This window comes from Oncorhynchus mykiss, chromosome 11 (genome assembly GCF_057628025.1).
Source record: "Oncorhynchus mykiss isolate SJ-2025 chromosome 11, ASM5762802v1, whole genome shotgun sequence".
NCBI lineage: Eukaryota > Metazoa > Chordata > Actinopteri > Salmoniformes > Salmonidae > Oncorhynchus > Oncorhynchus mykiss.
The window spans coordinates 8,122,431-8,140,327 of record NC_143032.1 but is presented as its reverse complement, the minus strand read 5'-3'; the positions used below and the strand labels follow the sequence as shown (position 1 = coordinate 8,140,327).

The 17,897-nt window shown below is 41.3% G+C and overlaps 1 protein-coding gene across 9 annotated transcripts in view; it reads left to right on the top strand.

Moving 5' to 3' along the window:
• The window catches only part of LOC110535210 (solute carrier family 12 member 7), a 128,051-nt gene extending 121,087 nt beyond the window's left edge, over positions 1 to 6,964 (top strand). For all 9 annotated transcript variants that reach the window (XM_090189277.1, XM_090189274.1, XM_090189272.1 and 6 more), the window contains 2 exons: positions 238 to 371; positions 3,091 to 6,964. In XM_090189277.1, the coding sequence (XP_090045403.1) occupies positions 238 to 371; positions 3,091 to 3,182 (226 nt within the window). In that variant the 3' untranslated portion in view covers positions 3,183 to 6,964. The remainder of the gene's footprint in view (positions 1 to 237; positions 372 to 3,090) is intronic.
• Positions 6,965 to 17,897: the final 10,933 nt, after the last annotated feature.

Genomic DNA, 17,897 nt, shown 5'->3' with positions numbered 1-17,897 from the left:
TAATGTCAAGTGAGAACAATGACATATTTTTAGATTAGCTGTTGTTGGTTGAGTCCTAATTTTAGACCGTGTTTTATAAATTGATGACGTACACGGAGGATCACTGGTCAAAAGTTGGAGCTGAGCATCGTATTTCTAGTAAGGATTCAATGTCAATATTGGAAAAGTCAGGGTCGAAGTTCAGGGTTGAGGTGTGTTCAGCCTGCTCTTCTTCACTGTCACCATGGTGTGGTATAGGAACCAGTCCAACGTGCGCCGGATGCACACTGCGGTCAAGCTGAACGAGGTGGTGGTGAACAGGTCACAAGGAGCCCACCTGGTCCTGCTCAACATGCCGGGACCGCCCAAGAACAGATCGGGCGACGAGAACTGTATCCTTTTTTAAAGACAAATGTCAGTTTTATTCAACTTTCACTATTTATGTCAGTAGCATTGTGCATTGCTTAGTTGGACATGTTTACCCAAAGTTAACTTCAAATGCATCGTCATCAATCTGACACAGTTGAGGATGATCTCTTTGCAGAAGTTGTTTAGTCGTTAATAGTTGAGTTGTATCTCGAACTGTATGTGTCGAACTGCTTTGCTTTATTTTGGCCAGGTCACAGTTGTAAATGAGAACTTGTTCACCAACTAGCCTACCTGGTTAAATAAAGGTGTTCACCAACTAGCCTACCTGGTTAAATAAAGGTGTTCACCAACTAGCCTACCTGCTTAAATAAAGGTGTTCACCAACTAGCCTACCTGGTTAAATAAAGGTGTTCACCAACTAGCCTACCTGGTTAAATAAAGGTGTTCACCAACTAGCCTACCTGGTTAAATAAAGGTGTTCACCAACTAGCCTACCTGCTTAAATAAAGGTGTTCACCAACTAGCCTACCTGGTTAAATAAAGGTGTTCACCAACTAGCCTACCTGCTTAAATAAAGGTGTTCACCAACTAGCCTACCTGCTTAAATAAAGGTGTTCACCAACATATAACTAATAGCTTTACAGGTGAAGCTTTCCCCTTGCCAGTCACGTGACCTGTATCCACCCCTGTCATTTTAAAAATTTTGTAATTTTTTTTATTTTTATTTATACAGGTTTTTTCTCATTTCCAAGAGAGACCTGGTCCAATAGCAGCAGGGGGAACAACGTTTCAGACAAAACAACTTACATACACTAACACAACATTAAACAAAACTATAAACACACATACAATATAACAATAACATATTACATTAAAAACACAAACTTGACTAAAAACAGCTGGCCCAAAAACAATTACACTCTTCTATGATATATACATCGATCAAGTGTTTAAACTCCACCAACAAAACTAGATCATCACATTTTAAAGTGTTCAGGAGAGAATTCCAGGACCACGGTGCTAAGTAACTGAAACTATTTCTACCATGACCTGTTCTAGTTCTTGGTACTGTTAGAAGCTAATCAGAATGGGACCGTAATTGATATTTATTTACTGAACTGACTAAAAAAGAACAGAGATAAAGTGGCATTTTAGCCAAAATGGCCTTATAAATCAGTGTATACCAGTGTTTAAGCCTACGCAAGATCAATGACGACCAGCCAACAGCGCTGTAGAGATCACAATGATGTGTTAGACGTTTCTGATTTGTAATGAACCTGAGGGCTGCATGATACACTGAATCAAGTGCTCTCAGGGTAGTGGCTGAGGCCTGCATATATATAACATCACTAAAATCTAAAACCGACAGTAATGTACATCGTACCAGCTCCTTCCTGGCATCAAAAGAAAAACAAGCCTTATGCCGGTAATTAAAACCTATTCTCAGCTTGAGCTTCCTTATCAAGTTCTCTACATGCACAGTGAAGCTCAGCTCATCATCAACCCACACACCCAAATATTTGTACGCTTTAACTTACTCTATAGTATGTCCAGTCAATGTAGCAATGACATGATTTGTAACATGCCTGGCATTTGAAAATACCATGCATTTGGTTTTACCCGAATTTAGAATCAGATTTAAATCATGCAGGTTCTGTTGTATGATGTTAAATGCTCTTTGGGCATTTTCAAAAGCTAAAGATAAACTACTACTATTAGAACATCCTCTGTTTCAATATGATCTCCAATGTTGTTGATATACAAAATGAACAGTGGGCCCAAAATAGAACCTTGCGGAACACCTGAGCACACTTCTATGGACTCATTGTACACATTGGTTTAAAAATTACCTATCAAATTGTACACAATCTAGAGCATGACCAGTAATTCCACAACATTTTAACCTTTATACTAACACAGCATGGTCAACAGTGTCAAAAGCTGTCATTTAAAACCTTCAATGTTGCTGAAACAGTGCTGTGGCCAGACCTAAAACCTGATTGCATTCCATTTAAGATGTTGTTTTCTTGGAAGTAGGTATTTAGCTGCCTACTAACTAAGGACTCCAGTACCTTTGAAAGTACAGACAATTTTGATATGGGTTGATAATTGTCAAGTAGGGAGGGATCTCCACCTTTCAGGAGAGGCAGTACAAAAGCAGATTTCCATAACATCAAGCGTAAGGTTAAAAATACATGTTAAGGGGGGAGCAATGATGTCTGCGGCTAGGTGTAGGAGGGGGTCTAGATCATCAGGGCAAGGGGATGTTTTAAAATCCATTTCTTGCAGGGCTTTACAAACTTCTGAAACAGAGAAGGATGAAAAGGAGAACCTGGTGAAGGAGTGCACAGGGGTGGCAGGTACATTTATAGGGGGCTCAATTATACCTTTGACCTTTTCAAATAAACTGCCTGCATCTAAAAAATGCTGGTTCAAGGCTTTCAGAATGGAGGTTCTCTCAGTTACAATCTGTGTGTCGACCAACAATTAGGAAGCTATGTATCTTTTCTGCACTCCAAACCTTTCACTACTTGCCAAAATTTTGATGGATTATTTAAATTTTGTGAAGTAGATTTCAGGTAGTGGTCTGCTTTCAATTTACGGATCATAGCCACACCCATATTTCGAAGATGTTTAAAAGCCATCCAATCATCTGCCAAACCAGTCCCTCTTGCTTTAGCCCACATAGCATTTTGTGTCATGTAATGTGACTGGTTTCTTCCTTGACCCCTGGCGTCTCAGACATGGAGTTCCTGGAGGTTCTGCTTGAGGGTCTCAACCGGGTCCTCCTGGTCCGCGGGGGCGGCCGCGAGGTCATCACTATCTACTCTTAAACGCTCATTCCCACGAAATGGCCACGGCAATAGATGGCATTTTAGGGAGAAATAATCCTCTGGGTTGCTGTGGGATTGTCGGAGGGGGGTGTGCAATGGTATTGGACAGAGGACTTCTTGACCTCGGAAGGGACGACCAGTCAGGGTTTTGTGATGTGATAGCATCGCCCTGACTCGTGGAGAGCACAGGTGTCCTGGGGCCTGCCTATCACGCCGAGCGACTGGAGGATACAGCATTCATACACTTTAACTTTTAATTTGACACGTGTTGATGTTTATTGTTCAGATTTTCTTATTCTCTCCTCACTCTCTGTCTCTCTGTGTGTGTGTGTGTGTGTTGAGTTGTCATGTATGTTCATGGTAAGTGTGTACCATGGACCTTAGTCATGTGTAATGCACTATGTAGGGAATCATCATTTAGTTTGTCCTCATTTTGGTTCAAATTGATGTCACCAGGCTGCCTCTAAGGTATCTCTCAGCTCAGAAATACATCTCCTATGAACCCTGAAATAGATGAATATTTCCTGGTCCATCTAATATCGGATATGAACCAAATAGAAACATTTTGCCTTGGAATAACATGCTTCTGTGAATCGTTGGAGTATCCTAGCCCACAGCAGAGCTCTGTTAGAGTGGATGGCAAGTCCAAAACAAAGCTTACTTTTATTTCAAATCTGTCCCACACATCAAGTTGTTGCTATAGCTTTCCTGAGCTCCATTGTCCCTTGATTATTAAAGGTGGGGGTCACATTAGGAGCTCTTCCGTCCTACTGGTACACTCTTATTCGTCTGAATCTACTCGCAGAGGAGTTCTGTCAACCTCACTTCCAATTGAGGAAGTGAGGAGGTTTAGCTCATAAGTGGATGGGTCCACCAGTTTGGACTAGGGTTCATTCATTTATTTCAATTGTCAAGGGATTAATTGTTAATGTTGCTTGTGCTAATTGTCAGCTCGTTGCTGTTGAGTGCAGCACAACGTCTGAAAGAGGTGTATGTGTGTGTGGTGGGGGGCTTTGGCATGGGATAGGCCAAGGATTTGGCTGTGCAATAGATGCTGTTGATGTGGTGACTTGCAGACATCTCACTAAGCCCTGAGACACTGAAGGTGGTCCACCTTGCCTGGGAGGTCTCCTAAATGGACCCTGTGGTATTGGCTCTGTAGCATTGGTCAAAGCCCCCCAAGTACAGCCGTTGCATTGGGAAGATAGCCATACTATATACTATTGTATTTAGCCCTTGTTGACTGTATGTTACACACAGTACACCGCATTAAGCATATTTATATAAAGATTCACAAAGTTGCGATTTATTGGAAATTGTATTCAAGGGTGCAGGGTATGGAAATGACTTTTTTGTTGTAAAGATACTATGTTCAGGAGTGCTGGTTTAAATTCACGTGCTGTTCCACAGCTTAACAAGTCTAGGACAACTGGGGTCATTAAGGTACTTCCCCTACCAGAGCCCTTTAGATCTATGCATCAACGTACAGGACAAATCATGAGCTGGTTTGACACTACAGCTCAATCTGACCTAATCATCAACTAAAAGAATTGGTCAATTGTCTTCGACCCTCAATCAGAAACAAAAGGTTGTTATTGGAGCCATCATGCCAAATAGTGTGCCCCCCCCCCGCCCTGGCCAAATAGATATAGCAACGGATGCTAATGGTTTAGAGGGGCACACTATTTGGCATGACAGAACCACTGTTTTGTCCGTTTTAGGTGTCATTAGGGACATCGTCAACACACATCATTTTGCTCCGTCTTTTCGATTTACAGTACTGCAGTATTTTCTGTTCACTGCATAGTTTAGCTCTGCTAATAGACGTCTTTAGGCTGGGATGCTATCACGGGGGGTTGGGTTAAATGCAGAAAACACATTTTAAGTTGAATGCATTCAGTTGTACGACTGACTAAGTATTTCCTCCCTTTCCTTGTAATACAGTGACCACTGCATTCACATGGTTGGGATTTGTGAGTATCACTTGTCAATCGCAGGACACCAAACCAAGAGTCTGTACTGGAATAGAATAGACGGGAAGAGTGTCATTATGAAGTAGCTCTGAACCATCACTGTTTTCTCTCTCTGGAGATGAGCATGCAGAGTGTGGGGGGGGGTTACTGAAAACATGCTGTCTCTTAGAGCAATCATATAGGACAGATGTGGGGGGCCATAGGATGTGGGGGGCCATATAAATCAGCTGATCACACTGTTCAATGTCAGGCTTTGTTCTCCTATTATTTGTATGCTTATTCTCTAGGTTTCATGTCAGCTGACCCCGATGAATCATTGTGACTTTGTATAGGAAGAAGCGTGCCAAATGGACTGATGTGAAAGTATATGTTGGTCAATGTCAGCCACAGTGCACGCGTTAACAGACGAAGGTGCTTTTAGGGCGGGGCGGGGCAAGATCAATTTAATTTGTAAATACATTATAATGCATTATAACCACTTAATTATTTTTGATTTGGAAACACAGATTTACACACATTTGAACACAAATTATTAGCTAAACATTTTTGGGGGAGTTTCTGGTTACAAAATTGAAAAGGTACTATCGCACATCTGAGCTGTCTTTGTAGCAGGTGCATGGTAACAGTTGAATACGATGAGGGGGAAATAAAAGAGAGCTCTGACGAAGGCCTTGAGGACCATACGTTAGCTTAATAAAGAGAGCAGTGATACCAACGAGCAGTATGCAGGTTCCTAGTTACAAAATTACTTCCTTGTAGGCTGCATATTAACAGTGGAGGCAATGGCATCTGTGATTTCTAGGGCACATGAAGGCTACTTCTATAGGCAACTGACGCCAGATATAGGAAACTATTGGGACAAAGGAAGGAACCAATCCCCCCCTCCTCCTCTGCATTTTATTTAGAACTTTTTTTTTGTAGCTGTGCAGTATTTTGTAGCCAGAACATTGTATATTTCAACAGTATGTTTCAATTAGTGTCTCTGTTTTTGTAGAGTCGACCATCGGTTAGACAATGTTGTGTCTAGTTAGTCGTAGTTTCTGTCTGCCCTTAACAGTTACGTTATACCGGACTCTGTGACTTTTCAGGACTGGAGTCTTGTGATTTTAAGGAGGGGTAGGGGTTATATGTCAAGACATTTGCAGGTATGTTTGTGTTTTTTCCTAACCCATTGGAAACACGACATGGACAAGGTTTTTGAAGACCTCTGCTTGGACTCTGGTGGAGATTTCACAGAAAGGATTTTAGAGGAGCCAGTTGGAGAATGGGTTATGTTACTAATATGATTTTAAGTTAATTTAACATGTTTTATTATTTTAAGGTTTCTAGCCCCCAAAGATCAAATCTTTGAGTCTGATATGAAATATCACGTTGTTAGTAGTGTAAAAAATCTTAGAGGACACAAAGCTAAGGCTTCTGGGTAACTGTATAGGACGTGTAAGCAGCATATGTTCCACCATTCTGGTTCAAGTGACGAGAGAATGTATCTCGAGGTGAATACCGTGGATACCGTTGTCAAAGGAGAATAAACCTGTTCAAATCGCTTTCTCTTTTTTCTTCTTCTTCTCTCTCTGTAAATGGTAACAATCTTTTATATGAAGCGATTGAGGAGTGAGCCTCCGCTCATTCTGAGGGAGAAGCAGTGTATCCGCGTGTGGTGGTACTGCTGCTGTCCCGGCTTAGTGGATACACGTCACAGACTCCAGTAGGAAGTCACTTGTGGGCCACACGTAGTGGAGGGGGTAGCCCTTTTAAATTGTATCCGTGCCTCGGAGTAGATATAAATAAAAGTGCTGAATTATGTCAGAACTGTATAGCCTACTGTGTCATTTTGTCAGGTTTGTCATTGAATAAAAATATTTATTTCAGCAGGGTAATTATCTCCTATTCCAACATTAATCCTGGGCTACATCGTTGGACACAACTGAATGTAGTGTTGAGCTATACATTATTCTGTTGAGGTAAATACAGTATTTTGTGTAGGATATACAGTGCATTCGGAAAGTATTCAGACCCCTTGACTTTTTACCCATTTTGTTACGTTACAACCTTATTCTAAAATGGATTAAGTTATTATTTTCCCTCACCGATCTACACACACTACCCTATAATGACAAAGCAAAAACAAGTTTTTAGAAATGTTTTCAAATGTATTAAAAATTTTAAAACGTACCTTATTTACATAAGTTTTCAGACCCGTTGCTGTGAGACTCGAAATTGAGCTTAGATGCATCCTGTTTACATTGATCATCCTTGAGATGTTTCTACAACTTGATTGTAGTCCACCTGTGGTAAATTCAATTGATTGGACATGAGTTCAATAAAACACATTTGAAAAGGCACACACCTGTCTATTTCAAGGTACCACAGTTGCGAGCTTCGTTTTTGCTCTGACATTTACTATGAAGTGGAAGGAAATGTCCGTAGAGCTCTTGACAGGATTGTGTCGAGGTGCAGGTCTGGGGAACGGCACCAAAATAAATTCTGCATCTTTGAAGGTACCCAAGAACACAGTGGCCTCCATCATTCTTAAATGGAAGACGTTTGGAACCACTTAAAACCAAAGGTTCATTGTGTTAAATTGACCGCAGGATAGGTATGCAAGTATATTGTTATATTGAGAAGTGGCAAATAAATGCATCTACTTACATAAGTGATATGAAGGCTCTATTGTTTTTTTTTAAAGGTACCTTTGATTCATGTAACTGATCCCATGATATTGCATCTGTCATAAGGGGGTAAAACATTGTAGAATCTCTCCACCAGGGGGCAGCCAATGAGAGAGCGAGAGAGAGAGCTGTAGAGTCCATTACATCACAGAGCTCATGGAGATGCTGCATGTCATATCGGAACCTCAGGGAGCTTACACTAGTAACCCCCATATGTTATAGTATTAAAATGAACGTGTAACATGCCAGTCGGTGTGAATTGCCGAATTCAAACAAGGGTTATAAAGATGCACCTTCTATAGCCTCCTGAATTACCTTTTATCTGGTTTAACAAGACCGTAGTGTTAAAGCAGTGCCCTCTGTGTGACTCTTTCTGACCTTTGTCACCTCTGATAGGTACTGCTGAATTGCAGTTTAATTTAGTTTTGGCATTAAAACACCCCTGTTTAGCAACGGAACAAAAATGGATGAGGATGGTTTGGATCATTTCAGTCAGTGGAGCCTCCTCAGAGGAGGAAGGACCACTTCAGTGAATTTCATAAACATTGTAAAACATTTATGATAAAACTATCCTAAATAGAATCACGTCACCAAATAATTGATTAAAACACTATTTTGCAAAGAAGGTCAACAGTAGTGTAACAGTATAGCTTTCATCCGTCCCCTACCCGGGCTTGAACCAGGGACCCTCTGCACACAGGCAGTCACCCACGAAGCATCGTTACCCACCCAAGGGGAGCAACTGCTTCAAGGTCTCAGAGCGAGTGACGTCACCTATCGAAACGCTATTAGCGCGCACCACCGCTAACTAGCTAGCCATTTCACATCGGTTACAGTAGCCTCAGCAGCACTCTGTAGGTTAGCACCGTGGTGTAGCTGGGGGACAGCTAGCTTCCATCCTCTTCTGGGTACATTGACTTCATTACAAAACCTAGAAGGCTGATGGTTCTCACCCCCTTCCATAGACTTACACAGTAATTATGACAACTTCCAGAGGATGTCCTCCAACCTATCAGAGCTCTAGCAGCGTGAGCTGACATGTTGTCCACCCAATCAAAGGATCAGAGAATGAATTTAGTACTGAAAGCATAAGCTACAGCTAGCTAGCACTGCAGTGCATAAAATGTGGTGGGTAGTTGACTCAAAGAGAGAGAAAGACAGTAGTTAACAGTTTTGAACAAATGAATTTCTTCCCAAATTAAAGAAAATCAAGAGATGGAGAGAGATGTCATTTTCCCCCCTTCAGTTTCACTTACTTAGCTAGCAAATGCAACTAGCTAGTTTAGCCTACTAAAACACCCTGCTCAAACAGGGGGATGCTATGTTAGCTAGCTGGCTATAACAGAGGGATGCTATGTTAGCTAGCTGGCTATAACAGAGGGATGCTATGTTGGCTAGCTGGCTATAACAGAGGGATGCTATGTTGGCTAGCTGGCTATAACCGAGGGATGCTATGTTGGCTAGCTGGCTATAACAGAGGGATGCTATGTTAGCTAGCTGGCTATAACAGAGGGATGCTATGTTAGCTTGCTGACTATAACAGAGGGATGCTATGTTGGCTAGCTGGCTATAACAGAGGGATGCTATGTTAGCTAGCTGGCTCTGACAATCCAACACAACACTGGAACTCTTTCAAGTCAAGGTAAGCTTTTAGTTTTACTAATTTATTGCCACCGGGGCCCGCCGGTGTAACTGCTTACTGACTGAACACTAATGTTACTGCATGATTGTAGTGGGTTTACTAACGCGTTAGTTCTATTAGCTATGCTGACTATGACGTTACTTTAGATAATATGGTGACAACGATGCGAGAAGGAATACAACTTGGCTGTGTGTTTACATGTGATCATTCATTCCGCCAATTAAACGGAAAAAGCAGGGATAAACATACTTGAATCTGAGTATCATGTAGTAACCTACACCTATTGATGTTACATTGAACTGAGTGAATGGAATATGAATGACAGTCATCCAATATGCTGTAATAGAAATAAGGCCATGCTCATGAAAATAAATTGTCCTCCCTCATCTTAAACAGCATCTGACAGCCACTGATTTCAGTGCATATTCCGTCTTACTCTTGCTAACATATAAATACTAATTTCGGGAACATGTATTTGTGTATTTACAGTGTTCTATGTAAATTTGCGAGTATTCATACAATATATAAAACACGAGTTTTATATAACAAGTCAGAGGAATTGTTGGTTACAATACAATCACGACAAGCTGTTGGTGCTGTAAAAGCGCTATAGGTCCTTCTGATCACGGCCGGCCTGGGTCTCAACTCGCTGTTGACAGTTAGAATAGTAGAATACACACGGTGAAATGTGGTAGGCGCATCAGCAGGTTTCCTCTTAAACCAGTCACTGACAGTCACTCAATTTACGCATGTCAACGACATTTTTTTTTTAAATGGGTAAATTAGTCTCTAGTCAGCTATCTGAAAAATACACATTTTCCACCGGCAAGAGAGGGGCCACTTAAAGAATGTGCCTGCAAGGTGCCACCCCAGCTCTGAACGTAAACAGGAAATTACATATAGAAAAGATGCTGCATATAGTCTGGTACTAATTATTTGACTTCCTATTCTTTGTCCATTAGGAGCTCTGCCCTGACAGTATAGACTCGGGCTGAGGCGACACAGTAACCATCTGCCATTATGACCAAGTCTCTAAGCATCATACTAAAGAATGGTGCAGGCAGGGGCAAGGAACATGTCTCGTGTGAGCTGCTGGCTGACACAAGGTTTCAAGAGGGAAAGGTGTTTTTTTTTTTTTTAAATCAGGGATGATAGATCGGTGGGGATTCTCCATGTCACTATGATTAACCTGATGGCAGAGGATGGATGAGGTCTTGTTGAATCCCTTTACAGGAAGGATGGCTACCACCACTTTATCTCTATGTCAAACCAGGGGAAGGTTTTGGGGTTTGTTTGTGTGTGTGTGGTGACACTCCTATTTTGTCATGTTGATGGACAGAGAAAATGTTTTGAGTACATTCAGGCTTCCATACTAACACTCTATCCCCAGTAGGTCCCAACCAGAGCCAAGGAGAGCCAACCAGAGCCAACCAGAGCCAACCAGAGCCACGGAGAGCCAACCAGAAGCCAAGGAGAGCCAACCAGAGCCAACCAGAGCCATGGTAATTCGTTGCCCTCGTCCCAACCTCGGTGCCTCTTGTCACTCCTCCTAGCCAGACAGACAGACACCCCAGTCACATTCCGCACGGTTACATAGCCCATAGCAGGACATCACTGCCATCTTCAGTAAATCAAAAGCACAAGGATTTAATAAAATTAGAGAGCAAACGGAGAGAGAGAGAAGACATACCAGAAGCAAAGTGTGTTGCAATGTTATTCAGTTTGTTTGTGATACTGTGTCATACACACACACACACACACACACACACAGATGACTCACCTTGGCATGAGCCTGCTGGCCTCACTTTTGTCTTGAACACTTCTTGCTCAGACATGAGAATGGGTAGTCATGGTGACTGTGAAGCTCCACATAGCCTATGTGGAATGTGTTGGTCTCCGTTACTGTAGGTAGGTTAAAACAAGCCAGTGCTTGTAAACCATGTCCCTTACTAGTCCCATGTCCTTCCTATACCTACAGGCTCGTATGGACGCTCACCAGATGGATTCTCTTTGCCATCCTGCAAGCCTGCACTGTGGCTGCTTCAAGGTGGAGAAGGGAGATACAGTGCCTTGCGAAAGTATTCGGCCCCCTTGAACTTTGCGACCTTTTGCCACATTTCAGGCTTCAAACATAAAGATATAAAACTGTATTTTTTTGTGAAGAATCAACAACAAGTGGGACACAATCATGAAGTGGAACGACATTTATTGGATATTTCAAACTTTTTTAACAAATCAAAAACTGAAAAATTGGGCGTGCAAAATTATTCAGCCCCTTTACTTTCAGTGCAGCAAACTCTCTCCAGAAGTTCAGTGAGGATCTCTGAATGATCCAATGTTGACCTAAATGACTAATGATGATAAATACAATCCACCTGTGTGTAATCAAGTCTCCGTATAAATGCACCTGCACTGTGATAGTCTCAGAGGTCCGTTAAAAGCGCAGAGAGCATCATGAAGAACAAGGAACACACCAGGCAGGTCCGAGATACTGTTGTGAAGAAGTTCAAAGCCAGATTTGGATACAAAAAGATTTCCCAAGCTTTAAACATCCCAAGGAGCACTGTGCAAGCGATAATATTGAAATGGAAGGAGTATCAGACCACTGCAAATCTACCAAGACCTGGCCGTCCCTCTAAACTTTCAGCTCATACAAGGAGAAGACTGATCAGAGATGCAGCCAAGAGGCCCATGATCACTCTGGATGAACTGCAGAGATCTACAGCTGAGGTGGGAGACTCTGCCCATAGGACAACATTCAGTCGTATATTGCACAAATCTGGCCTTTATGGAAGAGTGGCAAGAAGAAAGCTATTTCTTAAAGATATCCATAAAAAGTGTTGTTTAAAGTTTGCCACAAGCCACCTGGGAGACACACCAAACATGTGGAAGAAGGTGCTCTGATCAGATGAAACCAAAATTGAACTTTTTGGCAACAATGCAAAACGTTATGTTTGGCGTAAAAGCAACACAGCTGAACACACCATCCCCACTGTCAAACATGGTGGTGGCAGCATCATGGTTTGGGCCTGCTTGTCTTCAGCAGGGACAGGGAAGATGGTTAAAATTGATGGGAAGATGGATGGAGCCAAATACAGGACCATTCTGGAAGAAAACCTGATGGAGTCTGCAAAAGACCTGAGACTGGGACGGAGATTTGTCTTCCAACAAGACAATGATCCAAAACATAAAGCAAAATCTACAATGGAATGGTTCAAAAATAAACATATCCAGGTGTTAGAATGGCCAAGTCAAAGTCCAGACCTGAATCCAATTGAGAATCTGTGGAAAGAACTGAAAACTGCTGTTCACAAATGCTCTCCATCCAACCTCACTGAGCTCGAGCTGTTTTGCAAGGAGGAATGGGAAAAATTTCAGTCTCTCGATGTGCAAAACTGATAGAGAAATACCCCAAGTGACTTACAGCTGTAATCGCAGCAAAAGGTGGCGCTACAAAGTATTAACTTAAGGGGGCTGAATAATTTTGCACGCCCAATTTTTCAGTTTTTGATTTGTTAAAAAAGTTTGAAATATCCAAAAAATTTCGTTCCACTTCATGATTGTGTCCCACTTGTTGTTGATTCTTCACAAAAAAATACAGTTTTATATCTTTGTTTGAAGCCTGAAATGTGGCAAAAGGTCGCAAAGTTCAAGGGGGCCGAATACTTTCGCAAGGCACTGTAAATGCATAGCGACCCCAAGCCCTGTAACCCCTCACTCCGAAGTTGAATTGCCCTTAATAACCGCTGGTCCAGAGTCAGATATTCTTCTGTCCCCATAAGATTAGGGGTTTGGATTGGGGTTAGGATAATCTGATCCTAGATCTGTGGTTTGAGGAAACTTCTCAAGTTCTTCCTCCACTGGACCAGGAAAGGCATTGAATGACCTTTGACCTCCTACGTTATATGAATAGTCATAAGATAGGACTGCTACCAATGACGTTCCAAGCTTTATCCCTTTTGTTTGCGGGCACAAGTATATAAAGTATGTAGCCCTGTGTCATGTGGAGAAGTTTCCTCATTTGGGAACCTATTGTTTTTTTTAAATGCTTTCTCCTCTTAAAAAAATGTGTCTATCCACACTTGCTGTCGCTTCATTAACTAAACAATTGCTAGAGCACCTACCAATCCGTTATATCCTGTCTGTTCTCTGTCATCACTCCAATCATTTGCTGAACATTTTCAATGACAGAGTGCCTTTCGGAAAGTATTCAGACCCCTTGACTTGTTCCACATTTTGTTAGGTTACAGCCTCATTCTAAAATGTATTTAAACAGTTTCCCTTCATCAATCTACACACACAATACCCCTATAATGACAAAGCAAAAACAGTTTTTTATAAATGTTTGCTAATTTATCAAAACAAAAAACAAAACTGAAATACCACATTTACATACAGTGGCAACAAAAAGTATGTGAACCCTTTGGAATTATCTGAATTTCTGCATGAATTGGTCATAAAATTAGTCACAACAACAAACACAGTCTGCTTAAACTAATAACACACAAATTATTGTATTCAATATAGACAAGAAAAATACATTACACAAAATACATCATTTAAACATTCACAGTGTAGGTTGGAAAAAGTATTTGAACCCCTAGGCTAATGATTTCTCCAAAAGCTAATTGGAGTCAGAAGTCAGCTAACCTGGAGTCCAATCAATGAGACGAGATTGGTGATGTTGGTTAGAGCTGCCCTGCCCTATAAAAAAAACTCACACAATTTGAGTTTGCTATTCACACAAAGCATTGCCTGATGTGAACCAGAGATCTCAGAAGACCCAAGATTAAGAATTGTTGACTTGCATAAATCTGGAAAGGGTTACAAAAGTATCTCTAAAAACCCTGATGTTCATCTGTCCACAGTAAGACAAATTGTCTATAAATGGAGAAAGTTCAGCACTGTTGCTACTCTCCCTAGGACTTGCCTTCCTGCAAAGATGACTGCAAGAGCACAGCGCAGAAAACTCAATGAGGTTAAGAAGTATCTTAGTGTCAGCTAAATACTTAGAGAAATCTCTGGAACATGCTACCATCTCTGTTGACGAGTCTATGATACGTAAAACACTAAACAAGAATGGTGTTCATGGGAGGACACCACAGAAGAAGCCACTGCTGTCCAAAAAAACCCATTGCTGCACGTCTGAAGTTTGCAAAAGAGCATCTGGATGTTCCACAGAGTTATTGGCAAAATATTCTGTGGACAGATGAAACTACAGTTGAGTTGTTTGGAAAGAACACACAACACTAAGTGTGGAGAAAAAAATGCACAGCACACCAACATCAATCTCTCATCTCAACTGTAAAGTACTGTGAAGGGGGCGTCATGGTTTGTAGCTGCTTTTCTGCCTCAGGGCCAGGACAGCTTGCTATCATCGACAAAAAAATGTTTATCAAGACATTTTTCAGGAGAATGTAAGGCTATCAGTCCGCCAATTTGAAACTCAACAGCAGATGGGTGATGCAACAGGACAATAAACCAAAACAGAAAATAAATAAATCAACAACAGAATGGCTTCATCAGAAGAAAATCCTGACCTCAACCCGAATTTGAGATGCTGTGGCATGACCTCGAGAGCGGTTCACACCAGACATCCCAAGAATATTGCTGAACTGAAACAGTTTTGTAAAGAGGAATGGTCCAAAATTCCTCCTGACCGTTGTGCAGGTCTGATCTGCAACTACAGAAAACTTTTGGTTGAGGTTATTTCTGCCAAAGGTGGGTCAACCTGTTATTAAAAACAAAGGTTCACATACTTTCCCCACCCTGCACTGTGAATGTTTACGCAGTGTGTTCAATAAAGACATGAAAGTGTATAATTGTTTGTTTTTAGTTTAAGCAGACTATTTGTCTGTTGTGACTTAGATGAAGATCAGATCAAATTTCCTGACCAATTTATGCAGAAATACAGGTAATTCCAAAGGGTTCACATACTTTTTCTTGCCAATGTAAGTATTCAAACCCTTTACTCAGTACTTTGTTGAAGCATCTTTGGCAGTGATTACAGTCTTGAGTCTTCTTGGGTATGATGCTGCAAGCTTGGTACACCTGTATTTGGGGAGTTTCTCCCATTCTTCTCTGCAGATCCTTAAGCTCTGTCAGGTTTGATGGGGAGCGTTGCTGCACAGCTATTTTCAGGTTTCTCCAGATATGTTAGATCGGGTTCAAGTCCGGGCTCTGGCTGGGCCACTCAAGGACATTCAGAGACTTGTCCCGAAGCCACTTGTGCGTTGTCTTGGCTGTGTACTTAGGGTCATTGTCCTGTTGGAAGGTGAATCTTCGCCCCAGTCTGAAGTCCTGAGTGCTCTGGAGCAGGTTTTCATCAAGGATCTCTCTGTACTTTGATCCGTTCTGCTATGCCTCGATCCTGACTAGTCTCCCAGTTCATGCCCCTGAAAAACATCCCCACAGCATGATGCTGCCCCCATCATGCTTCACCATAAGGATGGTGCCAGGTTTCCTCCAGATGAGACACTTGGCATTCAGGCCAAAGAGTTAATCTTGTTTCTCATGTTCTGAGAGTCTTTAGGTGCCTTTTGACAAACTCTAGGTGGGCTGTCATGTGCTGTTTACTGAGGAGTGGCTTCCATCTGGTCACTACCATAAAGGCCTGATTGGTAGAGTGCTGCAGAGATGGTTATCCTTCTAGAAGCTTCTCCCGTCTCCACAGAGTAACTCTGGAACTCTGTCAGAGTGACCATCAGGTTCTTGGTCACCTCCCCGACCAAAGGCCCTTCTCCCCCGATTGCTCAGTTTGGCCGAGCAGCCAGCTCTAGGAAGGGTCTTGGTGGTTCCAAACTTATTCCGTTTAAGAATGATGGAGGCCACTGTGTTCTTGGGGACCTTCAATGCTGCAGAAATGTTTTGGTACCTTTCCCCAGATCTGTGCCGACACAATCCTGTCTCTGAGCTCTACGGACAATTCCTTTGACCGACCTCATGGCTTGGTTTTTACTCTGACATGCACTGTCAACTATGGGACCTTTATATAGACAGGTATTTCTGTTTCCAAATCATAACCAATCAATTTCATTTACCCCAGGTGAACTCCAATCAAGTTGTAGAAACATCTCAAGGATGATCAATGGAAACAGGATGCACCTGAGCTCAATTTCGAGTCTCATAACAAAGGATCTGAATGCTTATGTAAATACATTATTTTATACATTTGCAAAAATCTTTTCACTTTGTCATTTTGGGGTATTGTGTGTAGATTGCTGAGGATTCTTTTTTTAATCCACTTTAGAATAAGGCTGTAATGTAACAAAATGTGGAAAAAGTCAAGGGGTCTGAATACTTCCCGAAGGCACTGTGTGTAAGGCTACTTTAGACTCAGTGACACCAGTTAAAACCAAGATTAAACTGTCTGCCATGAGTCTCACCCTGGTTAAATGACCACACTCGTGCCTTAAAAAGTGAACTTAGAAAGGCTGAACGTAAATAGAAGGCCTGCAAACTTCCAGTATTTTATGAAATAATGAGGAATCTGATGATCAATTTCACTGCTGCGATTAAAGATGCAAGAGCGAACTAGTTCTCTACCCTAATCTGAGAAATTCCACAAGTCAGAAATGATGTTTAAGACAATTGAGTGTTGTTGGTGCCCCCCATATATACTATATGGAAAATTATTCATTTGAAAATCCCCAATAAAAACATTCTATCGGAATGGTGAGCATTCGGTGACGTTAAACATCAGCACCATCAGATTTTTTGTTTATGGAGTTGACAAAAATTGAATTATTCTTCATTAAAGTGGTATACACAGTAACAATTTCGTTTTTCCTCCGTTTATGACTCGAAAACCTAATTAAATGTAACATGTGAACCCAAATTAATATTATATGAGGCCGATGGAGTTTACAATTTATGATTGTAGTCATGGTGATTCCAATATTGTTTGTTTAAATCTATCAACAGTATTAGTATGGTATAGCTGACTTTGCTCATTCCTGATTAATTTAGGATTTTAGACAAAAATGACAGTGTTGACCACATCTTTTAGGAATCACAGTTTTGAGAGAAATGCTCTTTAATGTCACAGAGGCCTGGCTACACAATATTATTGTTCAGTTAATATCCATTATTGGCTATACGCTTTTTTTTTTAATAGTTTGAAATTGGGTTCCTTTCATCTGCACAAGAGCAGACATGTAAATAAACAACATTTGAAGTATTTCAAAAATGTACACAACAAATATTTTCCCTCGTAAAATTCCCCGAAATGTGCAAATAAAATATCTGACCTAAATTCCCGATACATTTTGCCATGACGCTGAGTTTGTTGTTGCCGTTTTTAAAGCTAATTTCATGCCATTCTAAACATGTATTTAATGGCTTATGACGTGTTCATCTGTCTGGGAGAAAAGATCATTCGGTGACTCATCTGTAGATTTTTTTTTGTATTTGTATCGCATGCGTTTAGTTC